Source organism: Cavia porcellus, unplaced genomic scaffold (genome assembly GCF_034190915.1).
Source record: "Cavia porcellus strain 051 isolate PalLab524CR breed Dunkin Hartley unplaced genomic scaffold, mCavPor4.1 scaffold_6, whole genome shotgun sequence".
Classification (NCBI taxonomy): domain Eukaryota; kingdom Metazoa; phylum Chordata; class Mammalia; order Rodentia; family Caviidae; genus Cavia; species Cavia porcellus.
This window is the reverse complement of record NW_026947489.1, coordinates 36,621,017-36,635,818: the sequence shown is the minus strand read 5'-3', so window position 1 is coordinate 36,635,818 and position 14,802 is coordinate 36,621,017. Positions and strand designations below refer to the sequence as shown.

Below are 14,802 nucleotides of genomic sequence, written 5' to 3'. Positions count from 1 at the left end.
TTCCATGAACCCAAAAGGTAGGATAAGAGAACAGCAGGTATAAAAGCCTGAGTGGAAAACAGCAACAAGAACTAGCCTTAGGACATCTAAATAACTTCCTAGTGCACACCCATTGACAATGCAAGGGGAGAAAAATAATATTTGTGTGAAGAAACTTGGGCCCCTCATCATTACTAAGTGTTGGTAGAAGGGACACATTTTCCTGACGATAAAATTGAAGATTTGAAGAGTTAACAGACTCGATCCTGGTCATGAGGAGCAAGTGACAAAAAAGGATGAGTCCCAGGTCAGCTGCCAGACATCGCGCAAGAGAGAAAGGGACGTTAGAGGGGATAAACGCCTCAGATTTAAACAACAGCTTTGTCTCAGGGCAGAGGACTGTACTCATCACAGAGCTAAGTGCTGTCCCTGTGGGGCAGGAGCCATCTCTGCAGAGAGCTGAACACAGTAGGGAACAGCCAGGGATTCAAGGGCAACGGGAGGCAAGAACGTTGGTGATCTCCTGGGCGTTATGTGGGTGCAGCTCTGGGAAGCAAGAGAAGGACGGCTAAATCCAAGGTTACAGCCAGAAAAGAGAAACACTATCCGAAAGGCACAGGAAAGATGACTTTCCACAAGGCACAACGTGTTCTTCTGGGAAGATTTGATAACTGGATACACTTAGTCAGTTCTCTTCCCCTGGCCAAGAGGCTCCAGCTACTGATCTCCCTACTTCTTTACTCAAGGTATTCATATTTCAGGGAACTTCATAACTTCACATGATAGATCACAGGGGCTATAATGACATAATAAGCCACTAATAAGTGTGATTACGCTAATATCTTTGAAGAGGTTTGAGAAGAAAATGTGCAAACGGCATTATCTTGAGGCAAGACATGTACAAAATTCTCCCCCTTAGGAAAGGAAGAGCACATGTGTTTAAGTTTTGCAGAGTTTGTCAGGTTCTGCTAAACTCGGTGTCATAAACCCTCCTGGTTTTGTGATTAGAAGGGGCAAGGCAGGGTTGCACCCTTTTTGTAATCCAGGAGCCTGGAAAGAAAGGGGTGGCCTAGAAATCCGAATGACAGGTATACTTTCATTCTGTTTCAAACTGAAGAAGGCATGAAGGGGAATCATTCATAGCAGGAAAGACACCCAGGTCTTAGAGAAGTGGTTGGACAATTCGTGAGGTGTTTTTCAGAGTCCTGAAATGGTAGCATGTGTTTTATTCCTTTTCATTTCCTAAGCCTCAATCAAATGGAGTTCAAAGATACTTCCATAGTGGCCAGAGCCTGGTGGGAAACACAGTAAACCAGGGGCCAGGCTGTCTTGCCACAGGCACTTTCTGACGTGTACCCTCAATTTGGAGAGAGATGCGTGGGGCCCTTTGGCACCTGTGTGTGTGTGTGTGTGTGTGTGTGTGTGTGTGTGTGTGTGTGTGCACGCACACGCATACACAGATAGATGGCTGGTGGCAGATACACTTCGTGTAAATACTCCTCATTTTCTGCCTTCTGAAGAGCTTCCAACAGAGCTGGGGGAGCTGTTAAACTGGACTGGCTGGACCAGAGCAGCTGTAACTGAGGAGAGGTCCCCTGCCAGTATCAAAGCTGGAGTGGGAGAAAGCCTCCCCCAAATGTTACCACTCAGAGGTCAGCAGGCTGTTGAGGATCATATCGCCTTTCCTCTAAATGGAGGAAAAGAGAAGGCTGTTAGAAAAGCTTTCATTTTGGAAGGTCTTAAACTTTGAGACACCTTCGGGTGACAACACAGAGAGCTGTGATGGTCCAGGCCAGGGACCAAGGCAAATCAACATGATTAAAAAAATATCTAAGGACACATATACAAGGATATTATCTAGGATGCAGAAGAAGATGGAGATGACAACTTACAAAACAACCCAGGGAGTAAAACAGCCACATTCGTAAAGTCTGTCTCCCTCTTTCCCCCCAAGGGCCAAAGACTTCCTGCTGAGATAATGGCCTGAAACAAGGCTGACAAGATGGTGACCAGAAGAGCACAAGTATAAATGGCATTATGCCGTATGGGTGAGTTACAATGCGTAAAATGTTTATTGACATTTCTAACAAACTCAAGGCAAGAACTGTTGTTTCTGCTTTTTGCAGGGAGCAGGAGATAATATGTGGTTAGTCTAGGCCTCTGGGCTATTGCCATCACAGAATGGCACAGCAACCTCCTTTCAGTTGTCCTTCGCCAACTCCTGAGCTATCAGAGAATCAAACGACCCTTCCAACTACTTTGTCTCTGTGTTACTAAATTGTGATGCAGTGCTATGGTATAATGTGTGAACATCCTGTAGTACAATGCTATTTTGGGATAGTTTCCTAATAATAGAATTTGTTATTCTGAAGGTCAAATCATGTTTCTATATACACAAGGACTGCAAGGCATCTCTTTCTATCATGGATGATCCCTGAAAACAGAGCTCCCCAAAATCAGCTCTCTGCTCAAATCCTGTCATAGTCCCTGTTTCCCGAAGAGTGAAAACTAAGGGTGTTTATCTCTGAGTAGGCAAGTTTCTTTGATTTTAAAAAAGCAAAACAGAAAAAAGGATAGAAATAATACAGAATTTTAAGAAAAACAGTGAGAAATCAACACTAGTTAATATATTGCATATTGCTGCCTTAGAAGTAGTTGTTCAGGTTACAAGATCTAGGCATAAAAAATAACCAAACAATCAATGACAACACAAATGTGTGCAAGACACGTAACTACACTACTTACTAATCTCTGTTAGTTCATCAAAAAGGCAACAGTCCTGATTAAGACGACTGAGACTTGGTATTTGAGATTCCTGACTGTATCAGTGATGGTGAAGTTTTTAGAGATTTCAACAACAGCTGGCTGGGCGTGTGTGCCATAGGTTTGCCACCGCCGGCCTCTGTTGTGTCTACCTCTCTGGCTCTATCATGCACTCATTCTAAACCCAAACCTACCATCTTTTTGCTGTGCCACTTTCTCTTGAATTTCCCTGATGTCACGCCATTGGCATCATTTCATGGAAACACACTTTTCAGACGCAGACATTCTGTATCTTTAATTTAACAATCAAGTCAAATGCTATTCTTATAGTAATTCTGCCTTAGTCATTTGCCATTTATAATTCTCTGGCTTCTCTTACTGATTAGTCACCTTTTCATACTTTCATCTTATTTATTCTAAAACTACAAAACTAGCCTCTTAACCCTGCTCCTCCTTGCATGAGCACATGCTTTAGAACACTGCTCCTCAGATTAAAGGTGCACATGAATCAGGGGAGTCTCTTCTCAGGATGCAGATTCTGGTTTTTTTTGTTTTTGTTTTTTTGGTACCAGGGATTGAACTCATGACTTTGTGCTTGCCAGCAGACACTTACACCACTGAGCTAAATCCCCAGCGCAGATTCTGATTCTAGTCTGCTGCAGGGCCATACGCTGCATTTCTTACAAAGCACTACACTTTTGAGCATCAAGGTTTTGGACCTTATAAAGTTCTCATCACTCTGCACAGCATATGCGATTTTGATTTACTCTTTATAACTGAAGACTAATAGATGTATGATCTTGTTTGGTTCATACAACAGTAAAGCCAGAAAAAAGTATTGAGACTTTCTACACCAAGATGACTTTCCTTGGGGAGGAGCCGGATCTTCTAGTTCTTCATTAGTCTCTGGCTTCAAGAGCCAGGGCTGCATACGGTGGAAGCGGCTGCTAGTTGCCCACACTGCTCTGATGTCCTCCTCCAGCTCTCTCTCATTTACCTCTGACCAGCACAGAAGCTGATCCTTATGCTGGCAAACTCTTCCAATCTCTTCAAAGAGAATTTTACTTAAACTTTAATTTTCAATTTCTGCAGAAGGCATAAAAATTTGACCCCACCTGGTTTTAATAATTCTGTCTCTTTAGGAAAATGAGTTGCAGCTTTCCCTTTTCCCCATATCTTTGGTACTTATAAAAATCATTGAAGCTCCTAGATGGTGCATTTATATATGCACACTGCAGACAACAGGTGGGTGTAAACACTGCATAAGCCATTTATAAAACTAAAAGCATTACAAATAAACAACATTTCTATCATGTATATACAGTTCCATGTATATATGTTCACTTGCCTATGAAGAAGTTACATATTTTTAGCTTTTTAGACAGGGGCTGCTTATTTCTGTAAGGACTCAGGAATTCAGAGTTAAAGGATCTCTAATCATTTCCAGAGGGGGAAATGAGACCAAAGAGGTTAAAGTCAACTAAGATGTCCCAGGGGAAAAGGCAGAATGATAGTCCTGGACCCCTGCCGGGCGGGGGGCAACAACTCCTCCTGCACTAGGCAGACAATGTGCCCACAACAGGTATTCAGCCATCATCACTGAACCTTATGTCTTGGGAGAACTTGGAATTTACTGCATCTGTCCTCCACTGTGGTGGAGATGATGAGAGGAAAACCTAGGCAGGCAAACAGAGGTACCCTGGAGTTTAGGGCTGACAGGAACATGTGTGCTGACGTGTTGTCCAGTGCCCTTTCCCCTACCTGCCAACAATCTTGTGTTCTTCTTGGGTATCATACAGACAGAAGAAATGAGCTTTAGCTGCTTTTTCATTCAGCTGGAAGCACTGGTCTGAGTTTAGACTATGCATGGTCATTTGGTTCCACAGCATTGTGGAATTTCAAAATAAATTATATTTCATCCAAGGGAACAGTTAGGTCTAATTTTATATTTCAGGTATTCTCATCAAAGTATCAAGCTCAAGGACACACACACTTCAGACTGGCAATTTAAAGCAGAGTAAAAGGCTAATTCTTTAATTTACTGATTTGCTCTACTGCCAAGGACATTAGTCCTTATATGATTTGCATTTCCTTTATAATACTGGGAAACTTGGGAAGCCTAAAGATGACAAGGTGCAGGGCAGGGAACTAGAGGAGAGCTTCTTGGTTAATTTTGGAAGCTGAGAATTTATTTTTATGCTATGTACACTAGCTATCACTATTATTGACTCATCAAAAATGTTAACTATAAGGTCTAGTCTTGGGCATTTGTGTTTCAAATTTGCAAAGGACAGTGTACCCTGAATACGGATGCGCTCAGCTTTCCCTGGGGCTCTCTTCAAACCCATGGAGTTGGAATGCAGGCAGGATGGCAGATTTACCATTCTCAATCTCATAGTCAGCGAAGGCAAGTTCAGAGCCTTTGTTGGTGATCAGCAGCTCCCCATTCAGTGTGAAGATCATTGAGGCATCATCCAGGTTAATCATGCATCCGACCACATCGCCTGGCTGCCAGGTTCTCCCAAAATACCCACTCCCTTGATGCCAGCGCTGGCCCTACAAAACAAGATGCCAGGGCTTAGAGAACTGGAGGCTCTGTAGGCCCTGAAAGTGGAGAGAGAACATTATACATTATCAACTGGCAGGGGCACATGCCTTCTACAAGGACTCACCTCTTTCCCATGGATAAACTTACAGGGAAGAGGTCTGTCTTACAGGTGGATCCAACCAAGAGACACAGGCCGAGCAGGATAGCCTGAGTCTTCAGATTCTCAGTCAGCTATCATAACCAACTAGATTTTCTCTAAGACAAGTTGGTAAGTTTCCCTGGCTACATAGAGATCAATGAATTGCCTGTGGAATGGGTTTGGATAGAGGAATAGATAGAGAGATGTTTACCCAAGGACTTGGGTCTATATAACACAAAGGATTTGGGTCTACAGTTCTTTCCTCTACCAGAGCAACTTGAAGTTTACTTAATGTCTATTACCTAATGACTGTGGTCACTTGTTTTGAAGCCTGAGATCCAGGCTTCCAACCTCTGGGAAATGTATGCAGAGGGCACACTTGGAATGAAGATGAGTGAGCACTATACACTTACCCTGCTGCCTTCAAACACAAAGGCCTGGTCATCAGCCCCCAGCTCAATGTCCGGCCGGCAGCCTGGCCTGGCCCAGCCAACTCGCATGTCTCCTCCAGTCACTGCTTCAAACTCGAAATACCACTTTCCAGATCTCACTGCGTAAGACCGCTCTACCCGGAAAAACCGAATCTTGTCTACACTGACTTTCTCTACAGTTGGATCCGCTGTTATGAGCAGGAAGGTGAGTTGAAGGTGGAGTGGGGAAGAAAAAACACAGACTTTTAATAATTAGGTAGCATTCTCTAAAAGATCTTAATGATAACAACAAAGATGGTCATACGTCTCCCACCACCCAATGAGCAATAACTTGGTAGTAGATACTTCAGGGGTTTTATGTCACAACAGTCTTACGGGATTGGGATGGAAAAGGCTCAGAAAGGTTAAATCACTTATTCAAAGTCCATAAATTGAGTTTAAAAGATCTTAAACCAGGTCTCATTCTAAAGCTTTCCCATGAAAAACTTACATTGCACCTGTGGCCTAGTATCCTTCTTGAGGTAAGGGACAACATGTTTATGGGATGCCATGTTTATTGATTATAACCTGGTGATGTTTTTCAAGTTATGTATACTATAGTATATGACTTTAGCTATAAAATTCAGCATATTGCTTATTATTGCCTGCATCCATTTAAGTGGTCCTTGGTTATGGTACTTGATTTTGAAAGATCTTTGGATATGTACTCAGGCAAAATATTACTAAAGATTTAAATTGTTATCCAGTGGCCATTGGTAGTCAATTATGGATAGAGGGTTAACAAACTGGTGATTTTAATCAATCTCAGAATTAAACTTGGGCCGTGATTACCTGATCCAAAAGTAAGCCAGTGTTTCCATTCAAGGAGTATAAAGGAAATAAAGATGACTTGGTTTTATAGCCAGCTATCCTGAAAAACTAAGCCTCCCTAGAAGATAATGAGTTTGCAGTGGCACTGGGTCACAGACATACTCACCGCAGAAACACGTGCAAATGGGCCCTGCTTTATAGCACGTGTGGCCCCTTTCCTCTTTAAAACACATACATTTTTAAAAAGTACCATCTCTAAATGCACAAGTTAGACCTATTTAAAATTAGCATTTCACAAGAATAGGGTCTCTTTAGTAAATTGGGGCCACAGAGAGTGAGCCCTCTTGGCTCATTACCAAGCTCTTGGTCTGATGGCTCAATGTTGTACCCATAACCGACAAACGTCCGGATGGCCTCACGCAGGCTGTCCCTGTTTGACTTCTTTGTACGCTCATCCAGCAATGCATATGGCACCAGACGGGGATTTCTTTTGTTCTTCAAGTCCTATGTAAAGCCCAAGGAGAAAGGTGCCAAGAAAACATATTTCAATTTTACAAGTAGCTCGTCCTACTCACATGTTCCTGGCTGCTTCCTGCTCTTCCCTGAGTGCCTTCATAGTTAGTAATGTATGTGTTTACTGTTCCTCTTCAGAATGAGAAGAGTATAAAGGAAAAAATTTTTACTAATGCTCAAAGCTGGCATTAAGAAAGACATACATTTTAATTGTCAGAATGCAAATGAAAAGTGTCATGAAACTGGTTAGAAGCATCCCTTCCCAAGGCAAGGCAGATGGGATTTCCATAACTATTCTCTCATGGAAACTCACACCACCACTTAAACAATGAGCGCCTCTTCCATACAACAGTCCCTTAAGAAGTCTTCACAGAGAAAGATCAGAAAAGGTAGCAGAGCCAGAATAGGTCTGTTTCACTGAAAAAGGCACACATCTGAAGTAGTCCTTCTCAGTTCCTTTAAAGAAGGCACAACTGCAGAAGAAATCACCTGACCCTCTATGCATGATGTGCTGTTTGAATCACCCTCCGTGGTTTCCACACCTGCACTCTTCTTGGCTTCCAAATACATGCTGGTTTAGAGGATCAGATATGAAGCAACACATGCCCACATAGCCACCCCTGAAACTTTCCTGGTACTACTTCCACCACTGATGATAACTAAGTGGAGGGAAGTCTTTTAAGGAAAAGAGGTATATCAGAAGCTTGGGACTGACTCTTGGCTCCAATCTCTGCCTGATTCCTTGCCTTTGCTTGGCTGCCAGGTTGCTTTCTGTGAAGCCAAGAGCTAGGCCTAGGAATTCTAGGCTTGATAGACTGAAGTAAGGGAGCACAGACTTGTGGGCAGTATGGTTTGCTCCCCACCTAGGTCAGTTTTCCCATCTTTTCTCCATGACAGGAGATATGTGGGATCATTCTGCAAAACCTGCTGATATATGACATTAATTTGTGTGAACCTGCTATTGACCTTGGAGAGTGACATGAAAGCTCGACTCTCTATAATGTGCCACATCAGAGAATGAACTAAGATGCAGCTGGTGGATGCATACACAGAGAGGTACAGATTGCGAGTGAACCCAAAGGGAAAGGTAAACATCCATTTCTACAAAACTGGATTCATGCCCAGAGTCTCTGTCACTGTGACCATGACCAATTCCATTCAGCTCATGATTCTATAAATAATAAAAGCACTGCAGAGTGAGGGATAGAGTGCAAGGGCAACTTTTATCTTTCAAAATAACACCCTCCAAAGCAAAATGGCATTTTGATGGATGATCACATTTCCTAACTTTTCCAGCATGTCTGGTCCAGTACCTCTTACCTGCTGAATGCCATAGGTCCATCCTTGTTTTATTCTGTCTTTTGCCCAAACATTGTGTGCATTTTCTGCCAGCTTGTCCACTAAAATTTCTTGAGGCGGTAACAGTTTCACATCAGACAAATCCAAAGGGGCTGGCTTATAGCCATTGGTCATCATGTAGCTACAAGTACATGCAAAGGGATACATGCATTTTAACAGATCTGTGTGATGTTCAAGGTCACATAGTCCTCTGTATAACTAAGGCCACTGTCAGAATTTCCTGTCCTTGGTGGTGGACAGTTAAACTCTATTTCAAGCCCACAGAGGAATCTTCTAATCCACCATTGATCTGGCCAGTGTATTGTACAGATTTCACACATGCTTGGTAAGTGCTTTACCATGAGCTAAAACTCCAGGCCCAATGGAATAGACTTTGAGGGAAACTGTTGGAGAAAACAGATGATCATTACAGCTCCATCTTTATTTCTAAGAGAACTACATATACACCCTATGAATGACAGGCACATTCCCATTTTATGCCATTATTGGTAGTACCTTCATCCTACTGCAAAAACACAAAATGTTAAAACCATATCAGTGAAAACTAGACCTCGAGTCATTTTTTTTTAAAGTCAGCAAAGAAAGGTCACTCAGTCTTAAAAAGCTGAAGCTTTACTTTAGAGGTTGAAACAAAAACCATGACAACACAGAATTTGTGAGCGTGAAGTGACCATAGTGCTAGTTAACTGTCCAGTTCGGAGTCACAGTCCCAGATGTCTGTCACCTGACGGGTACTGTAAGGATGTGAAAGAGCTTAGTATGAGTCCAAGCAGATGGGCCATATACATGGAGAAGGCAGGACCACACCGTGAAGTGACTCTAGGGTGCAGCTGATAGCAGCCATGTGGGAAGGCGAGTCCAGAGATGTCTATAGCCTCAGGGCAACTGTCACCCAGACCTTGGCCAGAACTGAATGTGACAGTCCAGGAATCAGTCTATTCAGCAGTCTGAGCACCATGAAAGACAGGGTGTACTGTAGGCAGAAGATAGTGTTCTGCACCTGCCTTCTCAGAATGCCTGCTCCTGGGTGACATCCGCACATACTCGCCATCTCCCAAATCCACTCTCCTTCGCAACAAAAGTTGTGTGTAAGAGTGGAGATTGGCAACTGGGAACTTAAGAGGAAAGACAGAGAAGATAAACATTTGATTTCATGAAGGCTGACACTGTCTTGGTTCCAAAGTAACTATGACTCTGTGTGTGTGTGTGTGTGTGTGTGTGTGTGTGAGTACATGTGTACACTCAAGCTTGGCACACACAAGAGTGAGGGAGGAGGGAGCTGGAGGAGGCCCCAGCGGGCAACTGTCAGAATGTGGGAGAATGCGTGATTCTGTCTGAGTACAGGGGGCGGGAAGAATGGAGATGTAGGGGGCCGAATGAAATCTTGGCAGAGAAATCTATTTCCGCAAAAGATTTATAAGGTTGGTCCAATGCCAGAGGAGTGAATTGTTATGTCTATGAACCATTTTCACGGTTCTTTGCCAACTGAATACCAAATACAACCAAGCACAACACACCCATCTGAGGTCTCCACACCCTCTAGCTCAAAACTAACAATGATAGTGTTAGGTCTAGACAGAAGGAACACAAAGGAGAGAGATGTTGAAATATTTCCCTTTCAGCCGGCTCTGTCTGAGGGCTTCATTGCTGTGTATGTAAATGGAGACCTCCTCAGCTGGTGCCAACATATATTTAGGCTACCACTTGGCTTTCAACAGGGGCCTCCCACTCTCTCAGCTTAGACACTCAAGGTGAAGCATGATGCTTTGAGCTATTAAAATGGTACCTACTTTTTGGGCAGTTTGACCTTCTTGAGGTCCTCCTCAGCAGCTGGGTTAACATGAGCGATGTGGCAGCCCAGAGCCAGGAGAGTTCTGTGACATAACAGAGGAAGAAGACTAGTGTCAACTGTAAGAAAAAGGACAAGAGCCCTAACCTGCAGATGAGCTGATAAACATGGGCAACAGCCATCCACTCACACCAGGGCTTGGCAACTGTTTTAGTAAAGGACCAGAAAGTGCATGTTTTAGACCTTGTAAGCCTTATGTCTTTGTCACAACTACTCAACTCTGCCATTATAGAGCCCAAACACCATAATATCTGTGGCTACAGACAGCATACCCATCAACCAATGAGCTTGGCTTTGTTACAATAAAATTTATTTATAGAAACAGGTAACTGCTCTGACTGTCTCACAGCCGAAAGTTGCCAGCTTGTGACTGGATGATAGCAAGCACAAGAACACAAAAGAGAATTTTCTTAATTATTCCTCTTGGGAACATTTGCCAGTTTATAAATTCACTTTGAAGTATATTTGGCTTCTAACTTCATAGAGCAGACAGGATCTAATTTCAAATCCACAGGTCAGCAAATATCTCTTGTGTATTGTCCATTTAGTGCCTTAAGCTGGGCTTGACACCATGATATACAAAGCTCGCCCCTCAAGGAGCACCCGTGTAACTGAAGATGTCACCTTGGTGAGCCTGGGAGACAGCACCTTTCACACACGGTTACATCAACAGATGCTTGAATGCTCTGCATCGTCAGAGAACAGGAAATTGCCAAGACAGGACAGGTAACAAACACAAAAGGAATTCAAGGAAAGACTCCAACTTGGAAGAGTAAGATCTGACTCTTACAGAGTTGGGGTCATAGGGCTGCTTTAAAATGGAATTGTAGTGAATCAGACCATACTTCCGGTTGGCTTTAGTAATGGCTTATCTTTTTTGTTACTTGATTTAATGTGAATTTCAAGTGGCTTTTGGTCTTCTGATTCTGTTTTTTACATCTCTTACACTTTTCCCTGTCCCTAGAAAACAGCAAATGGGCTCGACAGAAATATGTATGCTAAATATCAATGGTACCCTTGTAATATATTCACTTTACTAGATCCTCTCATGACATGAATAGTCATCATCCCCTCTAATTTATCAGCATGTGTCCTGTTTTCAGGCAAGAGCGAAGTATCTTTGCAGTTTAGTTATAATGCATTAAACCATCCACTCACTGTTTAGTCCAACTTCATTTCAATTAAACACTCACTTTAAGGTTTCAGTTGACATCTGCAGGTTATAATTCTTCTCAGTTTCAGGGAGCTTTGAAAACTCGACGAGGCAGGGGTGTTGTCTTTTATTGTCATCTCGTATCTAGGTGACAAGATAACAAAGACTATAAATGAAGTTTTGACAGCTGGTATTGCACTGGAAAACAGCAATGAACACACTTTGAAAGATGGCCTGGGCAACACATATCAGGTAAGACAAAGGTAGCAACTTGCTGATGGGTGGACAGATGATCTCTCAAGGAACTGCTGCACAGTCCCTGAGTCACCAACGGCTTCTGCTCTGCAGCTGTAATCAGACCAGACATCTGCACTTAGAACACACTTCCCAGGGAAGCGGCTCTACACATGGTAGCCATGCTTCCACCGAAGTCATTATGATGTTACTTAAGGGCTGCATTCTTCATTACGTAAGGGACCACAGAAGCCTACCCAGAGTCCAATAGAAAGGAAAAATTGGCCACAGATGTGAACAGTATTTGTAACTTCAAATTTTCTAGTTAGCCACATTAGAAAAGCAAAAAGAAATAGGTGATACTAACAATGTATTTTATTTTACCATACATATGCAAATTACTATCTTAGTAATCAATATAAGAAAACTTAGCAGACATTCTATATTATGATTTCACATTAAATGTGTGAAGTCCAGAGTGTATTTTCCAGGTACAGCAAATCTCAATCCAGACTAGCAACTTTTCAAGGCTCAGGAGCCACATGTAGCTTGGGGCTATTGTCCTGAACAGGGTGGAGCCAAACATGGACTCATTCATTCATTCATTCATTCGTTCGTTCATCATTCATTCGAGTAAATGAACTCCATGATGGGCACTGAACCAGACATTAGGAGTTTACTGACGAGCACAGACAGTATTGGGCTCATAAACAGGACAGTTTAACAGGGACAGAAGCAGAATGAAATATCCATAGAAGTACATGTAAAATTCCAGTTGTGCTTGTGCCGAGTTCTCTGAAGGAGTGCTCTGTGCTTTTACACAAGCACAGAGCAGAGAGGTGGTCATATAGAAAGAAAATCTTTTATGGTAGCTATATTCACACATAAGTGTTAGAGTGCAGGGACATTTTTAGTAACTAAGTGGGGTATGTATCCTTTGAGAGAGTCAGGGTCACAGGAAGATTGAGAACTCACCTGTCCTTCTGCCTTCAGACATGACCTTATACTTACCACAGAACAAAGTCAATTTACATTCCATTTAAAAACACTTTCTAGTGAAAGACATTCCTACTCTGGGTATCCATTAATCTTAGTGATACATCTGAAAGCCACAGGTCCCTGACTGCAGATAAATAACAGGGTGCTGCCGACCGGAGGAAAAGGCAGGCAGGTGGCAGGGGAAGGGCTCGTGAAGCTCCCATGCCTGTCCAAGTGACTGGAGCACCCTTCCCAGTGACAAGGAAACCCAACCCGCGGCCTTGGGCTGGTCACTGAACCACACACCTTGCCAAAAGTCCAGCCGAGCTCTATTTTATTCATTCCCCAAAGCTCATGGATGTTCTCAGCCAATCTGTCTCGGATCTTCTCTAGGTGAGGTGGCAAAACAACCTAAAAGAAAAAAAAAATAGCAAGCAAAAAGTCAAAACTAGAAGGATTTGTTACACTGAGCTCCATCACAGACTCTGTAGAGGTCAGATGTCCCACTGGAGTCCTCTGGCGTGTCACCGAGCAGGACCTGCTTCCTGCCACATTCTGCCAGTCCTATGCCTCTCTGCTCCTGGTGCCTCTGTGATCACACCTTCTTGCAGACGTCTGTGTTGCATGTGATTTACATGTGGGTGCCCCCCTTACTTTCTCACTCTGTCGTCTCGCCTTGAAAGACCTCCACCCCTCGGTGGTCGGTCACTCTAAGTCAGTGCACTCTGCCCATGGTCTCCTCCAAGTTCAGATCCACATTTTCATCAAAGTGACCTCAGTAAGTACTGAAAGCTGGAATCATCAACCTTCCTTCAAAATACTTCTCTCTTCTTGATTTTATTTTTCATTTTGCTAAATGGTCTATTACTTTCTTAAGCCTGGAAACTAGGAGGAAGCCTAGTTTCTTTCTCCCTCATTGACATTACCTTCTCTTTCAATCTGTCATGACATCTATGATGCTTATTCCTGAGTCTTTCTGAAGGATCTCCTCTGCTATATCGCATTATTTTCTCCCTGGACCATTGCAAAAGTCTTCTAATTGCTCTTCCCAACTCCCCACCAATCTATTCTCCTCTGTGACCAGATAGACAAGTGCACTACAACAAAAACAAGAAATCAATAAAAAGATCGCATTAAAACACTGCTCCGGTGTGTTTTCCCAAAGTGCTCCATAGCACTCCTAAGAAAAGACTAGATGTATCAACCAGTTATATAATGTTCCTTTTTCACTGAGGTCTCCACTAACTCATGCTTTCCAAATGTCTGAAACTTTCCTCAAAGACCACACTGTTCTGCAGTTCTGCCCCCTTACATGTGAACTTTGAGCTTACTGGTACTTTGCACACATGTTTAGTACACGCTAGCACGTATTTGCATTCCATAATGATTACATTCCTGGTGGGTAGTTGGTACATGTACATAACACATTGATTCTTTTTTCATCCCTTTCCCCATTTCTACCCCTTAAAATGTTTATCTTTCTACTTCTTATCTTTTATGTTTCTTTATTTGTATTTTGGATTTCTTACATCAGAGAAATGTCTGTAACATTAAGGCTTCTGTGTCTGATTCATTTTACTTAACATTATGGTCTCCAGGTGTATCCATTTTCCTACAAATGGTTCAGGCTTATCTTTCTTTATGGCAGAGTAGTACTCCAATGTGTTTAAAAACTGCATTTTCTTTATCCATTTATCTGTTGGTGGGCTTATAGGCTGCTTTCAAGAGTTAGCTACCATAAGTTGTGCTGCTATAAACATGGGTAAGCATGCATCACTATAATACAATGTCTTTAACTCTTTTGAGAAAGCATCTAGAAGGGGAAGATCTGGGTCAAGTGGATTTTCTCATTTTGAGAAATCCTCATACTGATTCCCATTGTGGTTGTGTTAGTTTATATTCCCAGGAGTAATGCAGAAGAGCTTCTTTCCCCTACAGCCTTGCCAAAATTGGTTACTATTTGATTTCTTGATGATTGGCATTTTTTTTGGTATAAAATACAATCTCAGTGTTGTTCTAATGACTCATGAACAATTTTTCATGTAT

The 14,802-nt window shown here is 42.5% G+C and overlaps 1 protein-coding gene across 1 annotated transcript in view; it reads right to left on the bottom strand.

Moving 5' to 3' along the window:
- The window catches only part of Ryr3 (ryanodine receptor 3), a 556,876-nt gene that overhangs the window by 202,926 nt on the left and 339,148 nt on the right, over positions 1-14,802 (bottom strand). The window contains 9 exon segments of the mRNA XM_063250329.1: positions 5,124-5,261; positions 5,264-5,298; positions 5,843-5,874; positions 5,876-6,048; positions 7,027-7,174; positions 8,504-8,663; positions 10,333-10,416; positions 11,585-11,688; positions 13,063-13,167. Coding sequence (XP_063106399.1) covers positions 5,124-5,261; positions 5,264-5,298; positions 5,843-5,874; positions 5,876-6,048; positions 7,027-7,174; positions 8,504-8,663; positions 10,333-10,416; positions 11,585-11,688; positions 13,063-13,167 — 979 coding nt within the window.